Source organism: Orycteropus afer, unplaced genomic scaffold, assembly GCF_000298275.1.
Source record: "Orycteropus afer afer isolate SDZICR_OR568_19922 unplaced genomic scaffold, OryAfe1.0 scaffold00217, whole genome shotgun sequence".
Classification (NCBI taxonomy): Eukaryota; Metazoa; Chordata; class Mammalia; order Tubulidentata; family Orycteropodidae; genus Orycteropus; species Orycteropus afer.
In genome coordinates this window covers 1,845,899-1,869,353 of record NW_006921804.1, presented here as the reverse complement: position 1 = coordinate 1,869,353, position 23,455 = coordinate 1,845,899, and the positions used below count along the sequence as shown (strand labels likewise).

The 23,455-nt window shown below is 47.2% G+C and overlaps 1 protein-coding gene across 1 annotated transcript; it reads right to left on the bottom strand.

Annotated features, from left to right (window-relative positions):
* Positions 1-8,036: 8,036 nt before the first annotated feature.
* On the bottom strand, positions 8,037-22,623 carry UBQLN4 (ubiquilin 4). Its single transcript, XM_007948454.2, has 11 exons — positions 22,516-22,623; positions 20,853-21,004; positions 20,228-20,445; positions 19,396-19,658; positions 16,385-16,543; positions 12,697-12,922; positions 11,496-11,635; positions 10,896-10,979; positions 10,601-10,716; positions 9,794-9,980; positions 8,037-8,189 (listed from the first exon to the last, which is right to left on the bottom strand). The coding sequence occupies exons 1-11, from the start codon at positions 22,621-22,623 to the stop codon at positions 8,037-8,039; spliced, it is 1,806 nt and encodes a 601-aa protein (XP_007946645.1).
* Positions 22,624-23,455: the final 832 nt, after the last annotated feature.

Sequence of the window (23,455 nt, the reverse complement as noted above, 5' to 3'; positions counted from 1 at the left end):
CTGGGCAACCCAACGAGGGGTCGCTATGAGTCAGGGCCGACTCAACGGCACATAACAACAATAACAACCTATAGTTAGTGATTTTTCCCTTCTTCCTCCTCCCATCAAAGAATCTTTTCTTTTTTTCCTGTGTGTAAACCTTTTCTTGAGTTTTTATTATAGTGGTCTCATACAGTATTTGTCCTTTTGTGATTTACTTACTTCACTCAGCATAATGTCCTCCAGGTTCATCCATGTTGTGAGACATTTCAAGGATTCAGCATTATTCTTTAACGTTGCAGAGTATCCCATTGTGTGTATGTACCATACTTTATCCATTCATCCATTGGTGGGTACTTAGGTTGTTTCTATCTTTTTTTGCTATTATGAATAATGTTGCGGTGAACATGAGTATGTATATATCTGTTTATGTCATGGGTCTTATGTCCCTAGGATATACACCTATTCTATGGATTTGGGTTTTAGTGGGATTGCTTGCTGGATCATATGGTGTTTTGGGTTACTTCGTGCTACTCTAACAGAAAATACCTCTGGTGGATGGCTTGAACAAACAGGAATTTATTTTGTTACAGTTTAGGAGGCTAGACATCTGAGTTCTAAGTGCCAGGCTCCAGAGGCTGGGTGAAAGCCTCTCAACCTTGAGCTTCAGCTCTGCCTCTTGCTCCCAGCCCACTGAAGCTGGAGGCTTTTCTTAACTCAGGCAGCTGCTAGCTGCTGAGGCTGGCAAACCCAAGGTCGACAAGTAAAATGGCACAGTCCCAAGATTATCAAACAACACAGCAGGCCACTAGTTCAAGTCCAGATAAAGTTCCAAGATTGGCAGGGCATGGCAGGCTGCTGAATGAAGACTTGGCTACATTCAGGGTCCAAGTGTGCCAAAAAGCTGCGGAGACCTTTCTCAAAATTCCTCCTCATATACTGGAAGCAGACCACATCCCTAAGGCAGCTACTCAGCTGCTCCAGTAGATTCTACCATGGAGTTGATTACCAATCTCATCATCGAGAGTAACTACATCCAGCTGCCTAGCCACTCAAAACCAAGCCCAGCCAAGTTGGCACATAAACTTAATTACCACATATGGTATCTCTATTTCTAACTTTTTAAGGAAGTGTCATACCATTTTCCAGAGTAGTTTTACCATTTTACAATCCCACCAGTAGTGTATGAGATTTCCAATCTCCCCACACCCTCACCAGCATTTGTTGTTTTGTGTTTTTGATCATTGCTATCATTACCAGGGTGAGATATCTCATTGTTGCTTTGATTTGCATCTCTTTAATGGCTAATGATCATGTTGGCTGCCTGAATATCTTCTTTGATGAAGTGTCTGTTCATGTCCTTTGCCCTTTCTTAACTGAATTGTCTTTCCATTGTTGAGATGTTGAAGTTTCTATAAATTTTAGATTAGTCCCTTGTCAAGTATGTCATTGCCAATTTTTTTTCCTAGTCTATAGGTTACCTTTTTACTTTTTTTGAGAAGTCTTTTGATATGTATAAGTGTTTAATTTTTAAGAGGTCCCAGTTATCTAGTTTGTCTCTGCTGTTTGTGAAATTTTAATTATGTTTGACAGACTATACCATGTATTAGGGCCCCTAAGTTTGTCCCTAGTTTTCCTTCCATGATCTTTATAGTCTTAGGTTTTACATTTAAGTCTTTGATCCATCTTGAGTTAGTTTTTGTATATGGTATGAGGTATGGATTTTGTTTCATTTTTCTGCAAATGGATAACCAGTTTTGCCAGACTATCTCTCTCCCCTTTAATGGATTTCACTTTCATCTTTGAAAGGTATTTTCACTGGGCATAGTATTCTAGACTTTCAGTTATCTCCTTTAAGCACAGGGAAGATTGTCTTCTGGCTTTTAGTTTTGCTGCTAAGAGGTCAGTGGTACTAAAACTGTTCCTCCTTTAAGAGTATACTATCTTTATTCTCTAGGAGCTCTGGTAGTATAGTGCCTAAGGCACTTGACTGCTAACCAGAAGGCTGGCGATTAAAACCATCAGCCACTCCTCGGAAGGAAGGCTGGGCATCCTACTTCCGTAGTGATACTGCCTCGGGAACCCAAGGAGGGGTTGCTATGAGTCGGGGCCGACTCGACGGCAAACAACAACAACATCTTTATTCTCTAACCAACCAACAAGCCAACCTGTTGCTATGAAGTCAATTCCAACTCATAGTGACCTTATAGGACAGAGTAGATCTGCCCTGTCAAGGCTGTAAACACTCACAGAAGCAAACTACCACATCTTTCTCCCATGGAGCAGGTGGTGGATTCGAACTACCAACCTTTCAGTTAGTAGCCAAGTGCTTAACTACTGTGCACCAAGGTGCCTCCCTTATTCTTTATTGTCTGTAAATGATTTTTCTCTTTGCTTTTGCTTTTTTTTGCAGAGTGTAAATTTGCTTTAATTCACTGAGCTACCTGAATCTGTGGATTGATGGTTTTCATCAATCCTAAATAATTCTCAGGCATTATCTCTTTAAAGTTTGTGTCTTCCCCTTTCTCTCCCCTCTTTTTAGGACTCCAATTAAACATGCTAGCCCAACTTACTTTGTCTTTTACATCTCTCCTCTATTTTTCATCTTTTTATTATTCCAAGTCTCATTCTATATGGCTTTTCTGGCCTATTTTGACAGTTCATTAATTCTTTCTTTAGCTATGTCTATTCTGTAAAACCTAATTAAATCTTAATTTCATTGATTCTTTTTCCAGCTAAAATTTCTGTTTGGCCTTTTTTCAATTATATTATGTCCGCTTTTATAGTTTCAATTCTCTGAAAGTTCCAAGCTCAATTCTTATCTTGTTGAAGCACAATGAAAATGGCGTGGGGGCAGTATCTGACCTCTAACTTCACAAGAGGGTAGAAGAATCAAGATCAACAGCCCAAGTGTGATTGCTGTGAAGCAGAAGGCAGGCATGCCATTACCCTCCAACCTTTTTTACCAAATCTGATACCAACCATCCCTCCCATGGCACTCTCTACAGTTCTCTGTTGGATTTGATAATGCATTGCAATGACCACACAGAACTCACAGATCATATTCATGATTATGGAGTTTATTAGGGAAGTAAGAGGTTACAGTTCAGGATCAGAAATGTTCAGGAAACAGTTCTTTGATCAGGACAGCCTCCCCTCAGCCATGCGTTAAGGCAAGTCTCTCTCTGGCCCTTGGTCCCTCAGCCTGGCCTTTGCCCTATTTGGAGAGGTATTACAAAGCTCTTTTAGCTGTGCCAATCAATGCTTAGAGGCACCTCACTCTTCCAGTAAGCCTTGGCCTAAAGGCACTCGTCTTTCTCTGCTCACTCCGTGGACCACCTAGCTTCACAGATAAATGCCCAAAGGCACCTCACTCCACCAGCAAGTCTCCTGCCTGAAGGCACTCAGTTTTCTTCCTTTGTGGGCTGGGAAGCCCACCACTCTGTCTTGCTCTTGTCGGCTTGGTTCTGCTGCCATTTCTCTGCCACTGCTTCTTGCCATCTCTTGCCATTTCAGCAAAGTGTTACAACTCTCTGTTTCCTGGGTCAAGGAGATTCAGTGCAGGGATCTCAGGTCCCAAGGGCACATTCCACATCTGGCTCTTCTTTTTTGATGATAGTGAGATTCTCCTTTTCCTGCCTCTGGGATGGTTTATTTTAAGCCTAGTGAGAGGGCAAGGAGCTCTGGTAGCATAGTGGCTAAGGCACTTGACTGCTAACCAGAAGGCTGGCGGTTCAAACCCACCAGCCACTCCTTGGAAGGAAGGAAGGTTGGGCAATCCTACTTCCGTAGTGATACTGCCTCGGAAACCCAAGGCGGGGTCACTATGAGTCAGGGCTGACTCGATGGTACATAACAACAAGTGAGAGGCCAATACTGACCAATCCCATTAGGGTTCCAGACATCTTATTTGAATGTTCTTAACCCCACAAGGGTGCCATGTACCCTATTTACATTTTTAACAAGCTATCTAATCCTCTTGGTGAGCCACAAGCATTTCACATTTGCAAAATCCCACCCAGGCATCTGGTGGGATTCACAAAAGACCATAGCTAGAAGGATCATACCAAGCAATTCACTGCATCACAAATACCAAGCAAAGTTATTTCAGGTTTTTTTTTTTTTTTTTTAAATGATAACACCAATATATGGGATTTTTGTGTGAATGTTTGTTGTCTGTCACTTTGTTTACTTTCAATCACATTGCCTTGTGTCTTCAAATGCTTTAATAAAGTTTCTGTTGTGGACTAGATGTTGTATTCGAAAAATTACTTGTTGCAAAATATTTAATTTAATTCTAGGATGATGTTACTTACCTTCCTCCAGAGATTTTTGCTTGTTTCTAACAAGCATCTTGAGATGTTTGCAATCTGGGATCATCTTATTCCAAGTTCAAGGCTAGACAATTTCTGGATCAGCCAGAATAGTGAAAAGTTGGGCAGCAGATTATGAGGACTAGTTTACTTCCTGGAGCTCTAGGAGCATAGTGCCTAAGGCACTTGACTGCTAACCAGAAGGCTGGCAGTTCAAACCGACAAGCCACTCCTTGGAAGGAAGATTGGGCAATCTACTTCCATACTGCCTTGGAAATCCAAGGAGGGGTCACTGTGAGTTGGATCTGACTCGATGGCAGTGAGTTTTAGTTTTTTGAGTTTACTTCCAGTTCATCCTTAGGGGGTCCTAGTACAAGTGTTGATTGTGTGTATACTAAAGTCTCTGTCTTCAGCAGTCCCTCAGCTCCCAGTTCTAAAAGGCCTTCAAAAGCATAGCAACCTTTCCCCAATTGGTGTAAGTCTCCATGTCAAAGGTAGCCTTGAGTTCCTCTCTGGGTTCCCAACCAATCTTGTTAGCCCTTTAATGATATCTTTTATATTTCATCTACCTTTTTCAGTTTCTAATGAGAATATGGGAGCTCTGGTAGCATAGTGCCTAAGGCACTTGACTGCTAACCAGAAGGCTGGTGGTTCAAACCCACCAGCCACTCCTTGGAAGGAAGATGGGGCAATCTACTTCCATAGTGATACTGCCTCGGAAACCCAAGGAGGGGTCGCTATGAGTCGGGTCTGACTAGATCGCACATAACGATAACAATAATGAGAATATTGGTCTTCAGCATTTAGTCTACCATTATCAGAAGTGGAACCTTCCACTCATATTTATTCATACATCTCAGAACTCTAATCCATAACTTCGCTGTACAAAAGATGAAACCTCAGGTGTGAAAAGACTTCCTTAAGTTCACAGTTAGTGATAGAGCCAGGTTTAGTCTTGGAGCCCAAGACCAGCTATTAAGCTCCACTTGTATAAGATGTGTTCACAAGAGTTTTTGTTTGTTTGTTTATTTACCTTTTTACCTGAGGTGAGGAGAGGGCAGTTGTAGTAGTTAAGTTTGTGTGTCAACTTGGCTGGGCTTGGTTGAGTGCCTGGGCAGCTGCATGTAGTATTCCCCATGATAAGACTGGTAATCAACTCCATGGAGGAATCTACTGTGAGCAGCTGAGTAGCTGCCTTAGGGATGTGGTCTGCTTCCTCTATATAAGGAGAAGCCTTGGGAATGGTCTCTAGGCTTTTGGCACACTTGAACCCTGCATGTAGCCAAGTCATTTTTCAACAGCCTGCCATGCCCTGCTGATCTTGGGACTTCATCTGGACTTGAATTAGTAGTCTGCCATGTTGTTTGGTAACATTGGGACTGTCTGTGCCTTTTCACTTGTCAACCTTGGCCTGTCAGCCTCAGCAGCCAGCAGCTGCCTAAGTGAAAAAAAAGCCTCTAGTTTCAGTGGGCCGGGAGTAGGAACTAGAGCTGAAGCCCAAGGTTGAGGGGCTTTCACCCAGTCTCCAGAGCCTGGCACTTTGAACTCAGACTTAAAACTTCCAAACTATAAGATAATAAACTCCTGTTTGTTAAAGCTACCCATTTGTGGTACATTCTTGTCAGAGCAGCACTAGGTAATCAAAACAGCAATCTTGTCCAAAGGTCAGAAGATGGATGTAATGACCTAGCTAACTTCTTAAGACCTTTCATATATTTCTCTCAGCTATGATCTATGAGGAAAAATAAACTCAGATATTTTATAGTTTGGGAATGGGGAATGGAAGAACACCAACCTTCTCATTCCCAAACCATGGATTACTTACTGATACCCCCATGAACAGTTATTCCTTAACCTTCAATGTTTCTTAACACTTATTATAACTAAGCACAACTTCAGATTCCCTTATATCCCACTTTACGCCTTCTAGAACGAAGTTGTCTCCAGCCAGCCTCCTCTCCCACAGAAAACAAACACCAAGACACCCTCACAATGAAGACCACGCCATTTATTTACAAGGGCCAGTATGGGAGTTGGGGAAAATAGGGAGGGAAAGCCACACAGACATTCTCTCTGGACTGCTTGGGATCCTCTCCCAATTAGAGCAAAGTTCTGTTCCTCTTGCCTCCATATTCTCAGCCATGGGTCCTCCAAGCAACTGGGCCAAGTAGCAGAGGGAGGAAGTGGTATGAGCCTCCTCTGTGCTCCAGTGGAGCAAGTGTCCAATTCCAGATCAAAGGCATCACTGCCATCCTCTCCTCTCCCTCCTCAAATAGAATTTTCTGGCCTAGAGGAAAACAGTGAAGAACTGAAAGAGCAGAGGCTGGGAAGCCAAAAGGCCATGGTCTCTGGAGGGAAAGACCCCTATTCTGTTTCTCTAAAGCATTACCAGAATGAAGGGCAATAACAGTGCTGGTCACAGTTGTGACAGCTTCAGAAGGGGTACTCTACCCTATCCTTGGGTTACCCAGCATCCAGAAGCCCAAGGGACCAAGGTTCTCCTGGCTGTAACCATCACTACCCTAGACTGGCCATTCTACCCACTCTCTAGTCAGGGAGAGCTCTGAACCAGAAATCAACAAAGAACACACCTCCCACCCCAACTTACATGCATTGCATACATATACACACACATACACACACACACACAACTTCCCCACTGCTAAGACAGATCACAATTCCCTTCATGTTTGGAGAGGGGCTCAAGACACTGGTACCCCTATTCTAGGGACACAGGCAGGTTTTGGGTTTATGGAAATGTTTGTGTAGGTGTACGTATGTGTGTGTATAAGCATGTGTATTTGAGGAAATGGAGCCAATATGACCCCTTGTGAGCCACAGCTCTTCTGCTTCATTGAGCCCCTTTCTTCAATTCAAATTCCATTAGCATCTCTATGTCTCCACTGTCAGGCCTGGACCTGGACTTTCTCACATAAAAGAACTACTAGTGCTCCTATTCCACAACTGTCAATTCCAGTTTCCAAGCCTTTACTCATTATCCACCCCATGCCCTTCCACCAGAAAATCATATTTCCTTCTTTTCCACACTCCTCTCCATTGGGCTGGTCCAGGGCTTGCTGATTTATTGTCCAGAGGTCTGTACCTCCTCTTCCCCTTCAGACAGGGAGAATAGCATCTTCCTCCTCCCCCTGGAAGTCCCAAAAGAGCCATGAAAAAGTACTAGATCAGAATAGGGGGTGAGGAAGAAAATCATAGACAGCCTGTTTCACCTGGCCCTCCTTCAGAGTGTGAAACTCTACCCTTGCTCCTTTTCTCAGCAGAGGTTGGGCTCAGAGGGAGTTGGGGGAAAAAAAAGAAGAAAGAGTTACTAAAAGTAAACATAAGAGAAGCAAAACCCTAGTGGTACAGATGGAAGACCCTGTTCCTATAAACCAGAGAGTTGGTTCTTCCTTTGATTCTGCACTGACAATGACAAGTTTGGAGAGTGCAAAAGATGGTTGTGGAACAAGAAAGTGGAGCCAATCAAACAAAATTGAAAAGTGTTTAAATAGCTGTGCTCAAGGAGGATCAGGAGAAAAAATTCAGTAAGAGGTGTAGAAGTAAAGCCAAAATTCTTGGACAGAGCTACGGGGTTGGGACCCATGCCTCTAAAGTCACTCTGCTTATCTGGAGGGGACAAGGGAGAAAACAGAAGGGATGACAAGCTCTGGAGGGTGGGGGTTGTCAGAGGAACTAAACACTGGCATCGAGGGAAGGGAGAGGCAGGAGGCATGGGCTGAAGGATTAGGAGAGCTGAGAGCCCAGAAGTCTCTCAATAGCTGCGTTGATGTCCCCTCCTGTGGCAATCAGGGCCTGCAGGTTGGCCTCTCGATTGATGAAGCCCATGGAGTTGAGCTGTTCCAGTTGCTGCTGAAATCTCACTTCTGGCGTCTGCACCTGGAGGGGAGAGGCCTTGTGAACTGGGCCCCAAACCAACCTCTGAAGCCTATCTGAATCTGAGGGTTCATAGTGGAGGAACAAGGCCCAGTCAGCCTTCTCCAATGTCCTCAGAGTCAATCAAGGGAGCAGGGGAAAGTAAGCTGCAAATGGGGGTAGGTGGGGGATTGGGGGGCAAGGAGCCTGGATTTTAAGTCACTAGACAACTGTGTGATAATGAATGGTATCTTAAAACTTCAAAGTAACTGATAGGCCTAGATCACCCCTATATTACTAACTGCTTTCCATGAACACTCCGGAAGTATTAACAGGCACTCCAAGAGCCAAATGCTCTCAGGTCAAATAAGATGCATGCTTGAACAACATGTTGAACATACTTAATGAACATATTTAACTGTTCATGTGACGATTATTGAAATGGGGACTGTTTCATTGCCAATATAGTTGCAATAATTAAAAAAAAAAAAAAAGAGCCATTAAAACAAAAATGCATGCCTAAACACTACCCCTATCTCCCCTCCTTGCCAATCATCACACACACAGCAATATTAAAGACCTCGGGAAGGAAAGAACCTGTTTAATTTTGTTTAATTGATCAACAAACACAGCTATTTACAAAACAGAAGGCTTTTCCTTCTTGACACTCCTTTAAACATCCTAGAAATGTTTTCCTGAGGGATGTTTGGGAAGCACTAGCCTAAATAAAAACAGAAGACTCATCTTAGAGCTAGGAGCCCAACAATCACAGTCTGTCTGTTGATAAGAGAAGTGTGATCCAGCAAAGGAAAAGACTTGCCTAGGGCCAAAGAGCAAGTCGGCCACAAAGGCCCCTGACTTGCAGTAGACAAGCCCTTTCCAGAGCTCTGTTGCTTCTCTTCACAGTCCACAGAATTTAAGTTGGACTGGACCTTGGAGATTGCCTGGCCTGGCTTTCTTAGTGCCAAGCACAAAGCTCGGCACACATGAGACCCATTTTTGTTGACTGGCTTTTCTAGATGAGTCACAGAGGTCACAGAGAAGTTAAGGGGCTTGTTCAGAGTCCTCCCCATTCCTTCCTCATACTCCTGGGCTTGACTTTGTGTCATTACACCTCCCAGAATCCTTCTCTCTGAGTCTCAGAGATGGAGAGTACTTTAATTATCAAAAGAATTTTCTGATATAAGTAGAAGTATAACACAGTGGTTTAAGTATAAATTCAGAAGCCAGAATGCCTGGGTTTGAATCTTGGCTCCATTACTTACTAGCTATGTGATCCTGAGCAAGCAAATCAACCTCTTTGGACCTCATTTTCCTCCCTCTGTAAAACAGAGCTAGTAGACTTCTTCACAAGGCTGTTGTAAGGAGTAAGTGAGCTCTTGTACATAAAGCACTTAGAACAAAACCTAGCACATGGTAAGTGCTATTACTATTCTCACCTCCATTTCACAGTCGTGTACACTGAACTCAGTCAGTAACTTACCCGAGGCTAGTCACTGGCAGACTAGGCTCTACAAGCAGGTCTGGCTGCCTCAGAAGCCTGCTCTGCTGTCTCCACCCTGTTGTTACCCTTGATTCTGCCCAGGATGGAAGTGGTAGCCCAGCACCAGCCCCATTGCCCCGTGTACCTGTGAATTTCCACTTCCGGCCAAAAGCTGGATCATTTGCTGCATGAGCTGCTGCTGGGCACTAGAGGCCCCTGTTAGAGAAGATGTGGCTGGCATGGCTGGTGAGGAGTTGGGTGCCTCAGGTGCAGACCCAGCGTTGCTGCCTGCCGTGGGTGCTGGGGTCCGGGACATCCCAAAGGAGCCAAGGCTACAGGTAGGAGATAACTGCATGAGAGACTGAGAGGTGGGAAATGGCAGCCAAGAAAGGGATGGAAATGTGAGATCTAGCAGGAAAAGTAGTTGAAGGCAGTGGTGTCACTAGGAGGTTGCTGAATACCCTCTGACACTGCCAGAGGGGGTGACATCAAAATGAACCCAGGGTCCATGGTGGTGTGGTGGAGGTAATCAGGCAGGCACCCCACAGAAGGGTGGACTGCCAAAGCAATGCTGTTACTACGGCCGGTGTCACCCATCACTCAATGAGGTAACTCATCAGCACCCATGCCCCTTTGTTCATCTACCAGGCAGAGGGCAGGCAGGCTGGCCATGGCACCCGCCATTGGGCAGAGAGGAGGGTCTCTGCCTTAGCCAACAGGATATTGGGGTATAGGGGGGCAAGCAGATCTAGGTACACATGGAAGGGTGTGTGTGACACCATTAGTTACCTCACTGGGTGACACCAATCCCAGTGTTTGGAGGAAACAGGAAAACAGACCCTCAGAAACACAAAGGCTGCCAGGGAGACAGCAGGGCTCAGAGAGTGGCAGAGAGAGGAACTGAAAGGAAGGGGCGGTCAGAACCTAGCTGCCTATCTGCCCCCACCCTTACCTGGGGACTAGCCCAGGGGCCTCAGTCTGCAAGGTCTGCAGTCCCTGCTGGATCTGCAGCAGTGCCTGCATGGCACGAGGATTGGTAAGGATGGAGAGTGACTCCGGGTTCTGCATCTAGTGGGAAAACCAAGAGAGAAAAGCAACAAGAAGTAGCAGGAAAGGGGAAGCAGTCAAACCCTAAGTCCAGAGCCAAGCTCTGCCTCACTCTGAGCACCCACCCTCCATCCCACCTACTGGGCTTCAGAGTCTACCCCTTGCATTCAACCTCCACCCTCTCTGGGCTCCTCACTCACCTGCTGCAGGAAGACTGGGAGCTGCAGACGGAGCTGCTCCTGCAGCTGGGGGTTCCCCGCAAAGAGCGGCACATTCACCATCATCTGCCAAGGTGAACGCAGTAGCAGGAGGCCTGGGCCCCTCTGTCTTTGAATTCCCCACATCCTCAGACTCCCTCGCCCCACCTACTGCTACAGGAAATCTGGCCAGCTTTTCCAAGGATTTCAAAGTATCCTGAAGGCCTAAGTGGGACAGTGAGAGGAAGTGAAACTATTCTCCGAGCAGTGATGAGCATCTGGAGTCAGGGTGCTCAGCCCTGGGTCTGAACATGATGATGATGATGTTCCAAGGACACGTGTCATGTCCTGTTCCAAACATTTTACGTGTATTAACTCATTTAATCCCCACAGCAATTCTATAAGGTAGAAACTATTATTATCACCATTTCACAGATAAGGGAACAGAGATTAAATAACATGCTTAACTCATACAGCTAGGAAGTGGCAAAGCTGGGGACACAAACTCAGGCAGCCTGGTTCCAGAGTCTGCACTTGACCACAAGAAACTGCCCATCCAGGGGCACCCTTTCCCCAGGGCACTTCCTCATGCCAGTTCAATACCTGAGCAGCAAAGTCAGGGTTCTGGGCTAGCGTCTGCATCATGCTCCGCATGTAGGGGGCTGAGATCACATTCTGCATCAGCTGGGGGTTCTCGGAGATCTGCTGGAGGAGGGCCTGCATTTCTGGGCTGTTGAACATCCCTAGGACAAGGAAGGGGAGAAAAAAACAGAAAAGAAGGGACCCAGATGGAAACCAGATGCCTCACTCACTTCTATCTACCTTCCTTTAGACACTGAGTGGTTACGAAACTCAGAAAAGCAATGGTAAAATGGTCACCCACATATGTGGCATGGGTCCAAGTCTCTCCTAACTCTGAGGTCACCTTGCCCTGATATGGCCTGGCCCCTTTCCCATCTCCTTTGCTAAGGACTGGCCACTTGACAACTGAGTCTGATTCATGCCCCTCTGGACAGCTCCTGCCACAGCTCAGATAATGCTGGAGTTGGAAAGGATTGGCTAAAGGTAACCTAGAACTTATCTTAGCAGCAGAGACCCTTTCCTCAAACCAAATCTCACTCAAAACCCAAGTATGTTCATGCTCTCGTTGGGTCTAAGGATGTTCTCCCTCATCCTTGAGATGGTCCAGACCCCCCAGGACTAGGGACCACAACTGAAAAACCAAGGATCAAGTTCAAGTGCCTTATTTTACAAACAATGAAAATGAAGCACATAGAGGGGAAGGGATTTGCCCAATCAGGATGTCCCCCAGGGTACAGAGAAATCTATAGGACATCTACCAAAGCAATCCTCAGGGTCATGTGTACATCCCTAATCCACATAAATGGTCCCCCCCGGGGTTGTGCAGTCTAACCTACACTTCTGCATAAAGCAGCTCTGCGTATCCCTCTCCCCTAGTCTCACGTCTACCTGGCCCCATGTCTGCCCTGATCCTCCTCCAATACCCCCTCCTCAGTCTGATCCATTTACACTGGATAGCACTAGCAGTGCTCAAAGAGTTCAGGGGAGGGGAGGCCTGGCCTATTCTTGAGCCCCCACTTAGGTCATTCCCAGAGACATCAAGACATGGCCAGAACCAACCCTTACCCTCGGAGGGGCCTGGCCACTTCCCCAGGCTGCAGCCCCCTCAGTAGCTTCAATATAGTCTCACCTCCATCTTCAATATCCTGTAGCAGTGTGAACCCCATTCAGTTCTGGGCCTGCCCTGGTGACCCCACTAAGCTCCTTCCACCCTAGGACATACCTGACCCCAGGCTAGCCGCATTGATCCCAAAGGGGTTCGAGACTGTCGGGTGCACCTGGCTGGTCCCCGATCCTCCGGTGCCCTCCCCACCGGACCCGGGGGCCTGGGAGGTGGGGGGCGAGGGGCTCCAGGGGTTAGGGAGGGGCTCTCGATTCTCAGTCCGCAGAGGCTGGGAGGACGAGCTGTCGGAGTTCCCGGCCAGGGAAGAGAAGGGATTGTTGCCAAACTGAGAGGAGGGAAAGGTTTTGGGTTAAGGCCTGAAACAAATCAGGGACAAGGGCTAGGCCCTTTCTCTCTTCTCACCTAATAGCCTCCCCTTCCCCAGGAAAGGGAGAGAGATCTAAGACCATGGAGGTCCTCAGCTGAGTTTTTGCTCCACAGTGGGCAGCTCCACCCTGGCCTTGCTGGTGCTTATGACTGGATAACTGAATCCCTCAGATAACTTTCTCATCTCCCCTGTGGCTCTAAAATATTCAGTCTCTAGTATCCTCCTGTGTCCCCATTCCACTTTACTCACCTTTCCCATTGTGTAGGGAAGTATTTCTTTTCCTATAGCTCTCAAGGAGCACAGCCAATCTCAGATTCATCTTTGCACACCTAGCCCCTGACACTAGTAGGTGCTCAATAAGTATTGTTGGCTTGATGGGAGCCGGCTCTCAAACCTGGCTCTCCTACTCCAACCCCAATCTACCTCAAGCCCCCTTTATCCAGCCACCCCAGTCCAATCCCAACTCCCCAAAGCAGCTCTCTCTCATTTCCTAGGCCCCCAAACTGTTATTCTCTGTTCATTCAGGCACCCCACAACAGAGCCCCACACTGGCAAGTCCTCTGACTGAAGATGCTCCCTAGGTCTTCTCCTTCCATCACTCTCCCACCCCGTTTTCCCCTCCTCACACTGGTCACTTCAGCTGGACAGGCCCTCTATTCTCTCCTGTCCCCTTAGCACCAGGCCCCTCACTGTGATACTCAGGATGGTATCTGGGTCTGCTCACATTACATGGTACCCAACCTCTTCTCTCTGGTTCCTCCAACACCCAGGACAAAGCTTTGTCCCAGGGACTTCCTGTAAGGGTTTCAGACTCCACTTCCCTTGCTCAGCCTTCCTTCCTCAGGGGCCTAGCACTCAGCAGCTCTTTCTCCCCAATGCCCTGGCACTGCTCTGAGCAGTCTCAGCCCCTCCCCATGTGGGGTTTCATACCTAGTCACTTTTCCTGTTTATTCAAAATGGATCATGGGGGCCAGGGCTGATGAAGGAACTCTCTTGCCCTAAGTCATGGTTCCTTCTCACCAGATGCATGTTCAGATAACAGGCTCAAAGGCCAGGGTTCATGCTCTGCGGTTTCGGTCTTAATCCCTATTTCAGATTTCCTGTTCTGGTAACTTGCCCAGACTCACCTAATTCTGGCCCCTTTGCTTTGTTTCTCCCAGTACACCCCAAGGACTTGAACCTTTCCTAGAACCACCCATAGTTATGACACCCACCCTTTATTGAGCACCTACTATGTGCCTAACATATTTATACTGATGCTTACAATATCCCTCTAATACACCAGTTTTTTCAAAGTGTGGTTGGAGGACCCCTGTGAGGTTCAAAACTTTTCTACTCTCATTTGTCTCATGAGGGTACAGTGGCCTTTTCCAAAGGCCACATAACATGCAACACTGCCACAGATGGAAGACAGAAGCAAAGCAGACTCCGCTTTTCTTATCATAAGCCAGATATTGAAGAGATGTGCAAAAACGTAAAACAAGGCCACAGTTTCCTCTAAAATATTTGTTTTGAAAATAGTTATTTATATAATCCACAGTAACAAAAGCCCTTTGGTGCCCTCAGGTTTTAAGAGTATAAAGGGGTCCTCAGACCAAAAAGGTTGAAAATCTCTGCTGTAACATGTTCCCTCCATTTTGAAAATGAGGAAGCTAAGATTCAGAAAAGTTAAGCAACTCGCTTAAAATCACACTAGAAAATGGTGGTGTGGGTATTTGATCCCAGGTTTATTGATGGCAAATGCTACATCCTTTTAGCTAAACCAGTAGTTCTCACACCTTAGTGTGCATCAGAATTAGCTGGAGTGCTTGTTATAGGCTTTTCTCAGTTATGTGATTTATCAGATGCGTATATTACTTTGATTTAAAAAAAAAAAATGAAAAACTTAAATAAAATTATAAATAAATTTATTTAAAAATCCATAGCTGATCCCTATAAGCAATTACTACAATTTATTTGAGAGCAATGACAAGAATAATCAGGACGATGTTGCAGAACAAGGTGGAGGATTCACTGTACCAGATACCAAGACTTACTAAACACTTACTAAAGACGGTGCAGGAACAGGCAGACTGACCAGTGGAACAGAACAGAGTCAGCAAGTGACAAACTCATCTAGATACCTGATGTAGGACACAGACAGCATAAACAAGCCACTGGGAAAGCACGGGCCCTCAGTATGTGGGGTTCACAAACTGGTCAGGTAAAAGGAATGTGAGTTCTCAGCCTCACACTTGGATGCTGGTCCCAGGGCCGTGTTTAGTTAGTGAAAACTCATCAAGCTCTATATCTACAATAGGTGTTCTTTTCTGTATGTATTTACCCTTCAATAAAACATTCTTTAACGTGTTGTTAAACGTTTTCGTTTAAATGTGTAAAGCAAGTTCAAAATGATATGAACAGCATGATACTTCTTTCATGAGGTTTAAAATATGCAAAACAGTACTATAGATTGTTTTTGGGATACACACGTAGGTAATAAAAGTATAAAGAAATTAACCAGAATGATAAACACCAACTTCAGGGTAGTAATTACTTTCGGAGAGGGAAAGAGGGGAAGGGGTATATGAAGGCTGCAATTCTATCTGTAATGTTTAATTTGCAAATATTAAATATGTGTAGAAAAATATACAAAATACTAACAACATTAGTTAGTTCTGGGGTAGATAAGAGATTGCTGAGAGATAAAAATAAAAGGATCCTCTCTGTGTACTTTTGTTTAGGTTGAATACCTTTTCATTCTTTTTGAATAACCTCTTGGTTACTTTTTGCAACTACTGAATTTTGAAATGCGTAAATGTATAATTCATTTAGTATAAATTACATTTTTAATAAACACAAATAAGCATTGAAACTATATATGACAGTGTGTTAGGGTTAGATAAAGTTGGGTGCTACATATAAGAGAATGCTATATTTTTATCTATACTTTTTGTGTCCTTGGAAATAATTCTTAAAGCATTTTTGAAAGTGCACATCCCTGGAACTCAACCCCAGAGACTGAGTCAATAAATAGCTCAAAGTAGTGACCAAGAATCTCATTAACAAGCTCCCCGGGTGATTCTGATGCTGGTGATCTATAGACCAAACTCAAGACACACTGTGCTAGAGGCAGCTGTCTGCCCCCAGGTCTGCCCCACAACCTTTGAGCCACTGGTGTAAGAAATCTGTCAGAACAATATCAAATCCCTTGACACTACACCCCACCCGCTTCTCCAGGGAACTCTACTATATTCCACTCTAATGACTCATGCAGAGTTGGGCCATCCTTGCCTACATACAGTGGTGAGAGCTAGCCTTCAAGCCAAGACTCACTCATCAGGGGGGTGGGGAAAGAAAGGGGTACCATGAGCCTGGGTCTGGGGGCAGGGAATCCCAAGCCCAGACAGCCCCTCCCATTGGCCCAGCCTCAGCCCCCACCTGCTCACGGGCAGCACTGAACATGGGCTCCTGGATGTCCGTGTACATGCGGCGGAGGGCATTATACCCTCCAGGGATGCTCTCAAGGTTGCTCAGGGCCCGGTCCTGGTTCCGCATCATCTCCTGCATCATGGCTGGATTTCGAGCAAGCTCCATGGTCTGGTAGAGGGGGAGAGAGACAGGATGGGCCCTGGAACCAGGGGAGGACAAAGCTAGGAAAAGAGGGGGGCCCAAGGAGGGGTCTACATCAGGACCAGAGTCCAGGGTGCAGGAACTGCCCCACAGTGGCAAGGAGTAGGGTGAACAGGACTTACTTCCTCTACTGTAATCTTGACTCTAACCCTGCCTCCCCATGGGTATTTTGGTTAGCTTTTTGAAGTGGGGGACAATGATGCCCGGTAAGTAAGGGCAGCAGCTTCCCTCCCTCAGGATCAGAGGGTCCACAGAAGTGTCAGGGAGCACTGAGGAAACAGGGTAAAAAGGGACCTGAGTGAGAGAGGGAAGGCAGAAGAGAAAATTAACATCTACTGAGCAACCTATTAGAGATATCTGGTGGCATAGTGGGTAAGGCATTTGGCTGCTAATCAGGTCACCAGTGGTTCAAACCCACCAGCTGCTCCGTGGGAGGAAGATGAGGCAATCTACTTCTATAATGATTTACAGCCTCGGAAACCCAATGGGAGTCGCGATGAGTTGGAATCAACTCGATGGCAGAGGGTTTTGTCTTTTTTGTTTTTTTAGCAGCCCATATAAGCACTGGGCTAGATACTTCACAGAAGTTAAGTCATTTAATGTCCATAATAACCCTCTCAGGTAGATATTTCTGTCCCTGTTTTGCAGATGAGATGTTACCTGACTTGCTGCCTGGGAATATACCACCAGTTAGTGATGTAGCCAGGCTTCAAGGTCAGGTCAGTCTGTGTGACCAAGACCAATCTGTGATTCCTAGCATATAACCACAAATAGAGAAGGATTCAGGTTGGGACAGTGTTACCAACACCTCTAACCCCTCACCTCCAGCTCAGGTCTTGTCCTGACAGCACCTTGAGAAGTGCCAAGGGTGGGGGCAATGGTTCATTCTCAATTAAGGAATGACCTGTGTCAACCCCAGGGGAGAGAAGTACATGATGGGAAAAATGAGCATAGCTACTTTGTATCCAGCTCGGAATACTTTCCCTTTCTACCATCTCTCCCTCCTTCCTCACCATGCCCCACACTTGCCTCTTCTAAGGCACCTTAGATGTAATATAGTATACCCAGCCTCTGATCTCTTGCCCCACAATTCACTCATGCAGTAAATATTTATTTATTTATTTAACCTTTTCTTTTGATTTTGGTGAAAGTTTACAAAGTAAATTGGTTTTCCATTCAATAATTCATATACATTTTGTTTTGTGACATTGATTACAGTCACCACAATGTAATAGCACTTGTCCCACTTCCTCCCTGTGTTTACTGTTTCCATTGGTCCTTCTTTCCTGTCCCTTCCTGCCTCCTGAGCTTTATCCTTGAGCAAATGCAAATGCTGCCCTTTTGATCTCCTATGGTTGATTGTTCTGAGAAGTAAGTACCTCCCTGGTGTTATTGTTCACCTTACAGGCCTGTCTATTGTTCAGCTGAAAGTTGTGTGGGAGTGGTGTGGGAGGTGGGGGTTGGGGAGGAGCGAGTTGCAGGCTGGAAGGGTGTGTAAGGGCCATAATCTCAGGGGTTCCACCAATCTCTATCAGACCAATAAGCCTGGTCATTTTTTGTTTTGTTTTTGTTTTCCTTCATGATTTTGAGTTTTGTTCCATATTTTTCTTTCACTGTATCCAGGACCTCCTATTGTGATTCCTCCTATTGTGAGATCATTGTAGGACAAGCTAGGAAAAGCTGGGCACTATCTATTTCTTCTGGACTCGGGGTTGTGGAGGCTGGGGTTCTCATGGTGCATTAGTCCTTTGGACTAATTGTTTTCTTGTAGTAAATATTTATTGAGTGCCTACTAGGTATCAAAGGAACTCTGGTAGCATAGTGCCTAAGGCACCTGACTGCTAACCAGCAGGTGGGCAGTTCAAACCCACCAGCCACTTCTCGGAAGGAAGGCTGGGTGACGTACTTCCATAGTGATACCACCTCGGAAACCCAAGGAGGGGTCGCTATGAATCGGGTACAACAACTAGGTACCAAAGGAGCCGTGGTGGTGCAATGGTTAAACACTTGGCTGCTAAAAAAAAAAAAAAAAAAAAAAAAAAAAACTGGCAGCTTGAACCTATCCAGCAGATCCATAAGAGAAAGATGTAGCTATCTGCTTCCATATAGATTACAGCCTAGAAAACCCTGTCACATGGGGTTGCTATGAGTAGAAAAGTGATGGCCTCTAACAACTTCAACTATAGATCAACCACTGTTCTAGACAGGGAACAAAAAACTAAAAATTGCTGCCCTCTTAGAACTTATTTTCTAATGTGTTTAGCACTGGTATCCACAGCTCTGCTGGGCAGGTCCTTTATTCTTGTTCCTTAGTGGAGTGAGTGGGCCAAGAGATGGCGCTCCCAAAGACCAACACCCAAACTGCCTTTCCTGGGACTCTTCCCCACTGGGCCCCGCCCAGCCACATCAACTCCCCAAACATCCCACTCATTTTCATTTCCAGCATTTTGCATTTGCTGTGCCTCTGCCCTAAACACTCTTCTCACTTTCTTCCTCTGGTTCATGGCCCTCCTTCTTTGGGTCTCAACTTGCATGACACCTCTTCCAAGAGGCCTCCTGCCCTCCTCTGGGCTTCTAGGAGGATCCTGTGATTATTCCTATGACAGCACCAACCACACTGTATTATTATGGCCTGTTAATGTCCCACTTCCCATTAAGAAAGCCAGACCTGTGTCTTTTCATCACTGCACCCCTAGTGTCTAAACATGGCTGCCAAATGAATGGATAAACAATCAATGTAGGACAAGCTAGGAAAAGCTGGGCAGGGCACGGCTGGGCTCCAGGTGTTCCTCACTCACCCTACCTTCTCTTGTACCCACCTGCCTCATGAGCTCAGGGTTATTGAGCATGTGGCTGATCTCGGGATTCCGCTCCATCAGCTGCTGCATCTGGGGGTTGGCCATGATCATATGGCGCATCAGGTCAGGGTTAGACATCATATCCTGGACCAGGGGGTTCTCCATGATCTGCGACAGCATCTCAGGGTTGGACATCAGCTGCCTCTGCATCTGCTGCTGCAGCTCCATGAAGTTGGCAGAGCCCAGGCCCAGGCTGCCCAGCCCCAGGATGCCCCCAAAGCCAGCTGTGGGGAGGGAGCAGGGTCACAGCTCCAGCAGCCTTTCCCCCACTTCGCCAAACCAACATTCCGAACTCCAAAATGGAGCCCATCTGTTCTCTGCTTTTCCTTCATTTCCACTTACTCCCACAGCCTAGCCCTGATCCACTGTAAACAGACTATTACCTCTTTGACTGCAGAGGCTTAGATAACCCCAGAGCTGAGCACAGTACCTAGCACAGAGTGGGCAATCAGCAATCGCCTGAGTAAATAAAAATTCCCTGTTTTAGTTCATCTTAGGCCTACTTTTTTCCCAAACTCACAGGTTCTTCCAATATCCTCACCCAGGGCTCCCCGACATCTCCAGCCCCATTTTTCCCTTCACTGTTGACACTTAGCCATGCTCCCCTCCTCCAGGAAGCTGTCATAGACTAGCCTCCTCCCAGGTTTGGCTCAAATACCAGTGTTTGAACCCTATGTCCAGGGGTCTCCTATCCCCATCAGACCAGGATCAGCGACCATGTTTCTCCCTTCTCTTGGCTCTCCTCAACTCCCCAAACCAAAACAGAACTGTGTTCTCCTCTCTAGGGGCTTACAGAGTATGGATGAGGTAGCACTGGGGGGTCCCTCCCCAGCCCCTGGAGAGGGACCCCCCCCACTGCTCCTCCGGCTTCCACTGCCAGCATCTGAAGCGGCGCTGCCAGAGGTAGAGGGCTGGACAGGGGTGGCAGGTGAAGCAGGCATGGTGGAGGGTGCAGAGGCAGGGTCTGGAGTAGAGGGGGAAGAAGCAGTGGCAGCAGCTGGATCTTGAGCCCTGGGGGCAGAGAAAGGAGAATCTAGTTGGAGTGCACAGCCCAAGAATAGGGAAGGCACCACAAAGATCAGATCACTGTTTCTTTGCTGGGCAGCTACTACCCTAACTATGACCCTGAGGCAGGAAAGGGAGGGGAAGGGGAGGTCAGTAAACTGGAGAGCTAGGGAGGAGCTAGTATTATCTGTCTTCAGGGCATTCTGGGAGGGGTGAATCAGAATCCTTTCGCTAGGAAGGCCTGGAGGGAGGTGAGATTATAGTGCTGCCTGAAAATACATCCAAGATCCACCTTCCCAGGCCTTGGCATATAGGCCTTCTAGGTTCGATGAGCTGATGGTTGAGAAAGCCTATGGGGAAGTGAGAGTGACAGGCCCAATCAGAAGCTGGCCCTGCCCATCTCCTGAACTTACTTCTGAGGGGTCTTGATGACCAGATGGACAGTGAGCCCATCCTTGATCCCATGCTGGTTCAACGTGTCCCCATCTTTGAGAATCTTGCCAGCAAAGATCAAGACGAGCTGGTCTTGCTGGGCCTTAAACCTCCGGGAGATTTCCTCTTTGAACTGGGATCAAGAAAGAGAGGTCCCTGTGGAGGCTGCCTGGGCTCCACCCACTAGGGACCCTGCCTCTTCTTCCAGAACTTTTACATTCCCTTGCTCCCACCTCTAGTCATAGGAAACCCTTTCTTCACTCTCTGCTGCATTTCTCAAACTGCAATAAGCAGTTCCTTTCTGAACCAAGGAAATGGACCAATGAGAGGCTTCTCTCTCAGTTCCCTAGAAAGCCCTTGCTGCTACCTGCCACACCACCTTCAGTCCCTCCAGCCCACTCCCTGTGAGGGCACTGCCTGGGCAGCCCTTCTCATCCCAACTCCTTAAACAGCCTTGGACCCAGGCCCTATCTCACTTCAACCATTTCTTCTCAGATCTCTCTTTATTCCGTTCCTGCTCCAGCATTCTCTGAACTACAACAACAAATAGACCCCAGTTATGAAACACTTTCTATTCACCAGTTAACAGTCTAAGTCCCATAAGATAAGTACTAATTACTATTTCCATTTTTAAAATGAGAAAAGTAAGGATCAGAGAGGTTAAGTAGTTTATCCTGAGCAGAAGGGGACTCAGGCCTTGACCAGCCTCTTAATTACTCAGCCAGACATAATGCCTCCTCTCAACTAGAGCTGATTTCAAATTCTGCTGTGCAGGAAAAAGGATTTAAATTCTGGAATGGAGTCATTTTATAAGAATGGGAGGCAATGGTGACAACAAGGCCTGCCTACGGAGAGCTGGAATCCCCAAACTCTTATCATGCCCTCCCCCTAAAACAATTAGACACTCCGAAGTGAAAACAGTACACTTGCTAGGCAAAGACAGTTTAGAGTCCCTCTCTTCCAACCAGATAGTCTATCTTAAGCCCCGCCTATGTGAAATTTTGGGGCAGCCATTGAGGGTGAAGAACATAGTCAATAATCTATCATTCAACAAATTTTTATTGAGCACGTATTGCACACTGCCTAAACCTCTGAGGAGCTGAGAATCAAAAGGAACCACCTCAATTTGAAAGAGTAGAAAGGATCTGGGCAGAGGTAAATCCTCCCCTAACCATGGCAGGTTTTCTCCCAAGACGCTGGGCATACAGGGAAGCACACAGTAGGCGCTTAGGCACTTTCCTTCTGCATCCCCCCCTCCCCCGACCCTTCTCGTTCAGCACCTTGCTGTGCCCCCTAATCAGCCTTGGCGCCTTGAACCCCTATCAGTCACCGAAGCGCACACTCCCCTCAAACCTAGGGTCCTTCTCCGTTCGCAAGGCAAGGTGCCCCCTCTCCACTCTCCACCACGCCCCCAGCTCTGGCCACACGGTAAACCCTAGGCCCCCCCACGCGCGCCACATTCCCCCAGACCTACTCTTCGCAGAGCGCCCCCTACCAACCTCTCCTTCCCTCCAGCTTCTAGGGGTCCTAACTGGACCCTCGCCCTTCTCTCCAGGGCCCTCCGGGACGCCCCGATCGTCACTCTGAGCCCCCCCATCTCCTCATAGGCACCTCCTCCGCGATTGGCCCCCGCGCCCGTACTACCTCCTTGACCGAGGCTCGATCGCAGATCACAATTTCCTCCTTGTCCTTGGGGGTCTTGACGGTGACCCGAATGGGGGGCCTCGTCTCAGCCCCGCTCGGCTCCGCCATGCCGCCGCCGCCGCCGCCACCCGGCCGCCCGCCAGCCCGCCCCGGCTCCTCCTCCTCCTCTTCCCCGCCCGCCCGGCCGGCCCGGCACGGCTCGGGAGCCTCTAACACTCCCTTCTCCCCTCCCCTCCCCAAGGCTTGGTCGCCCCCTCCGGACCAGCCGCAGCCACAGCGCCCCGGGCGGACTGGGGGGGCCACTGCAGCGAGGTCCGCCCAGGGCCCAGCCCCGGGTTCGGGAACTAGGACCAGGGCCTTGCCAGGCCGTAGCCCCTGAAGGGGCTCTGGGCTGGGGCGGGGCGTGTCCTTCAACTCCGGGGCGGAGAGCAGAGGGCGGGTTCGGTGTGAGAGACCACCGCCCACCATAGCTCGCCCGAGCGCGCCGCGGCCGGGTCTAGCCCAAGGCTGCCCCCGCCCCCTCCAAGGGTAACTCCCGCTCCGGGACAAAGGACTTTCTGTGTCGCCGCTTTATCACCATCCCCTGTGATAACTTGGTCGTTCTTGAGAGGCCCAGATACCTTCCAGATCTTCTCTTTCTCAATTTGGAGGTTGAATTTTCCCACCTCTGGCGTCCACCTAGGAACTCATCTCTAGGATTGACCCTCTTCCCCCGAGGGTGGTGGCTTCAATGAAGAACGATTAAACATTGTTTTAGAGATCTGAATTTTGCCTGCATGGGCTTTCTGAGCCTAGGTTTCCTCAACATAATAATTCCTATAGCCTCATCTCACAGCATTGCGTGTAACACATAGAAAACTATTTTGGAAAGTAACCAAAGGTGTGCCTGACAAATATAGAGATTTTATTATTATTATTGAATCGTGGATTGCCAAGAGAA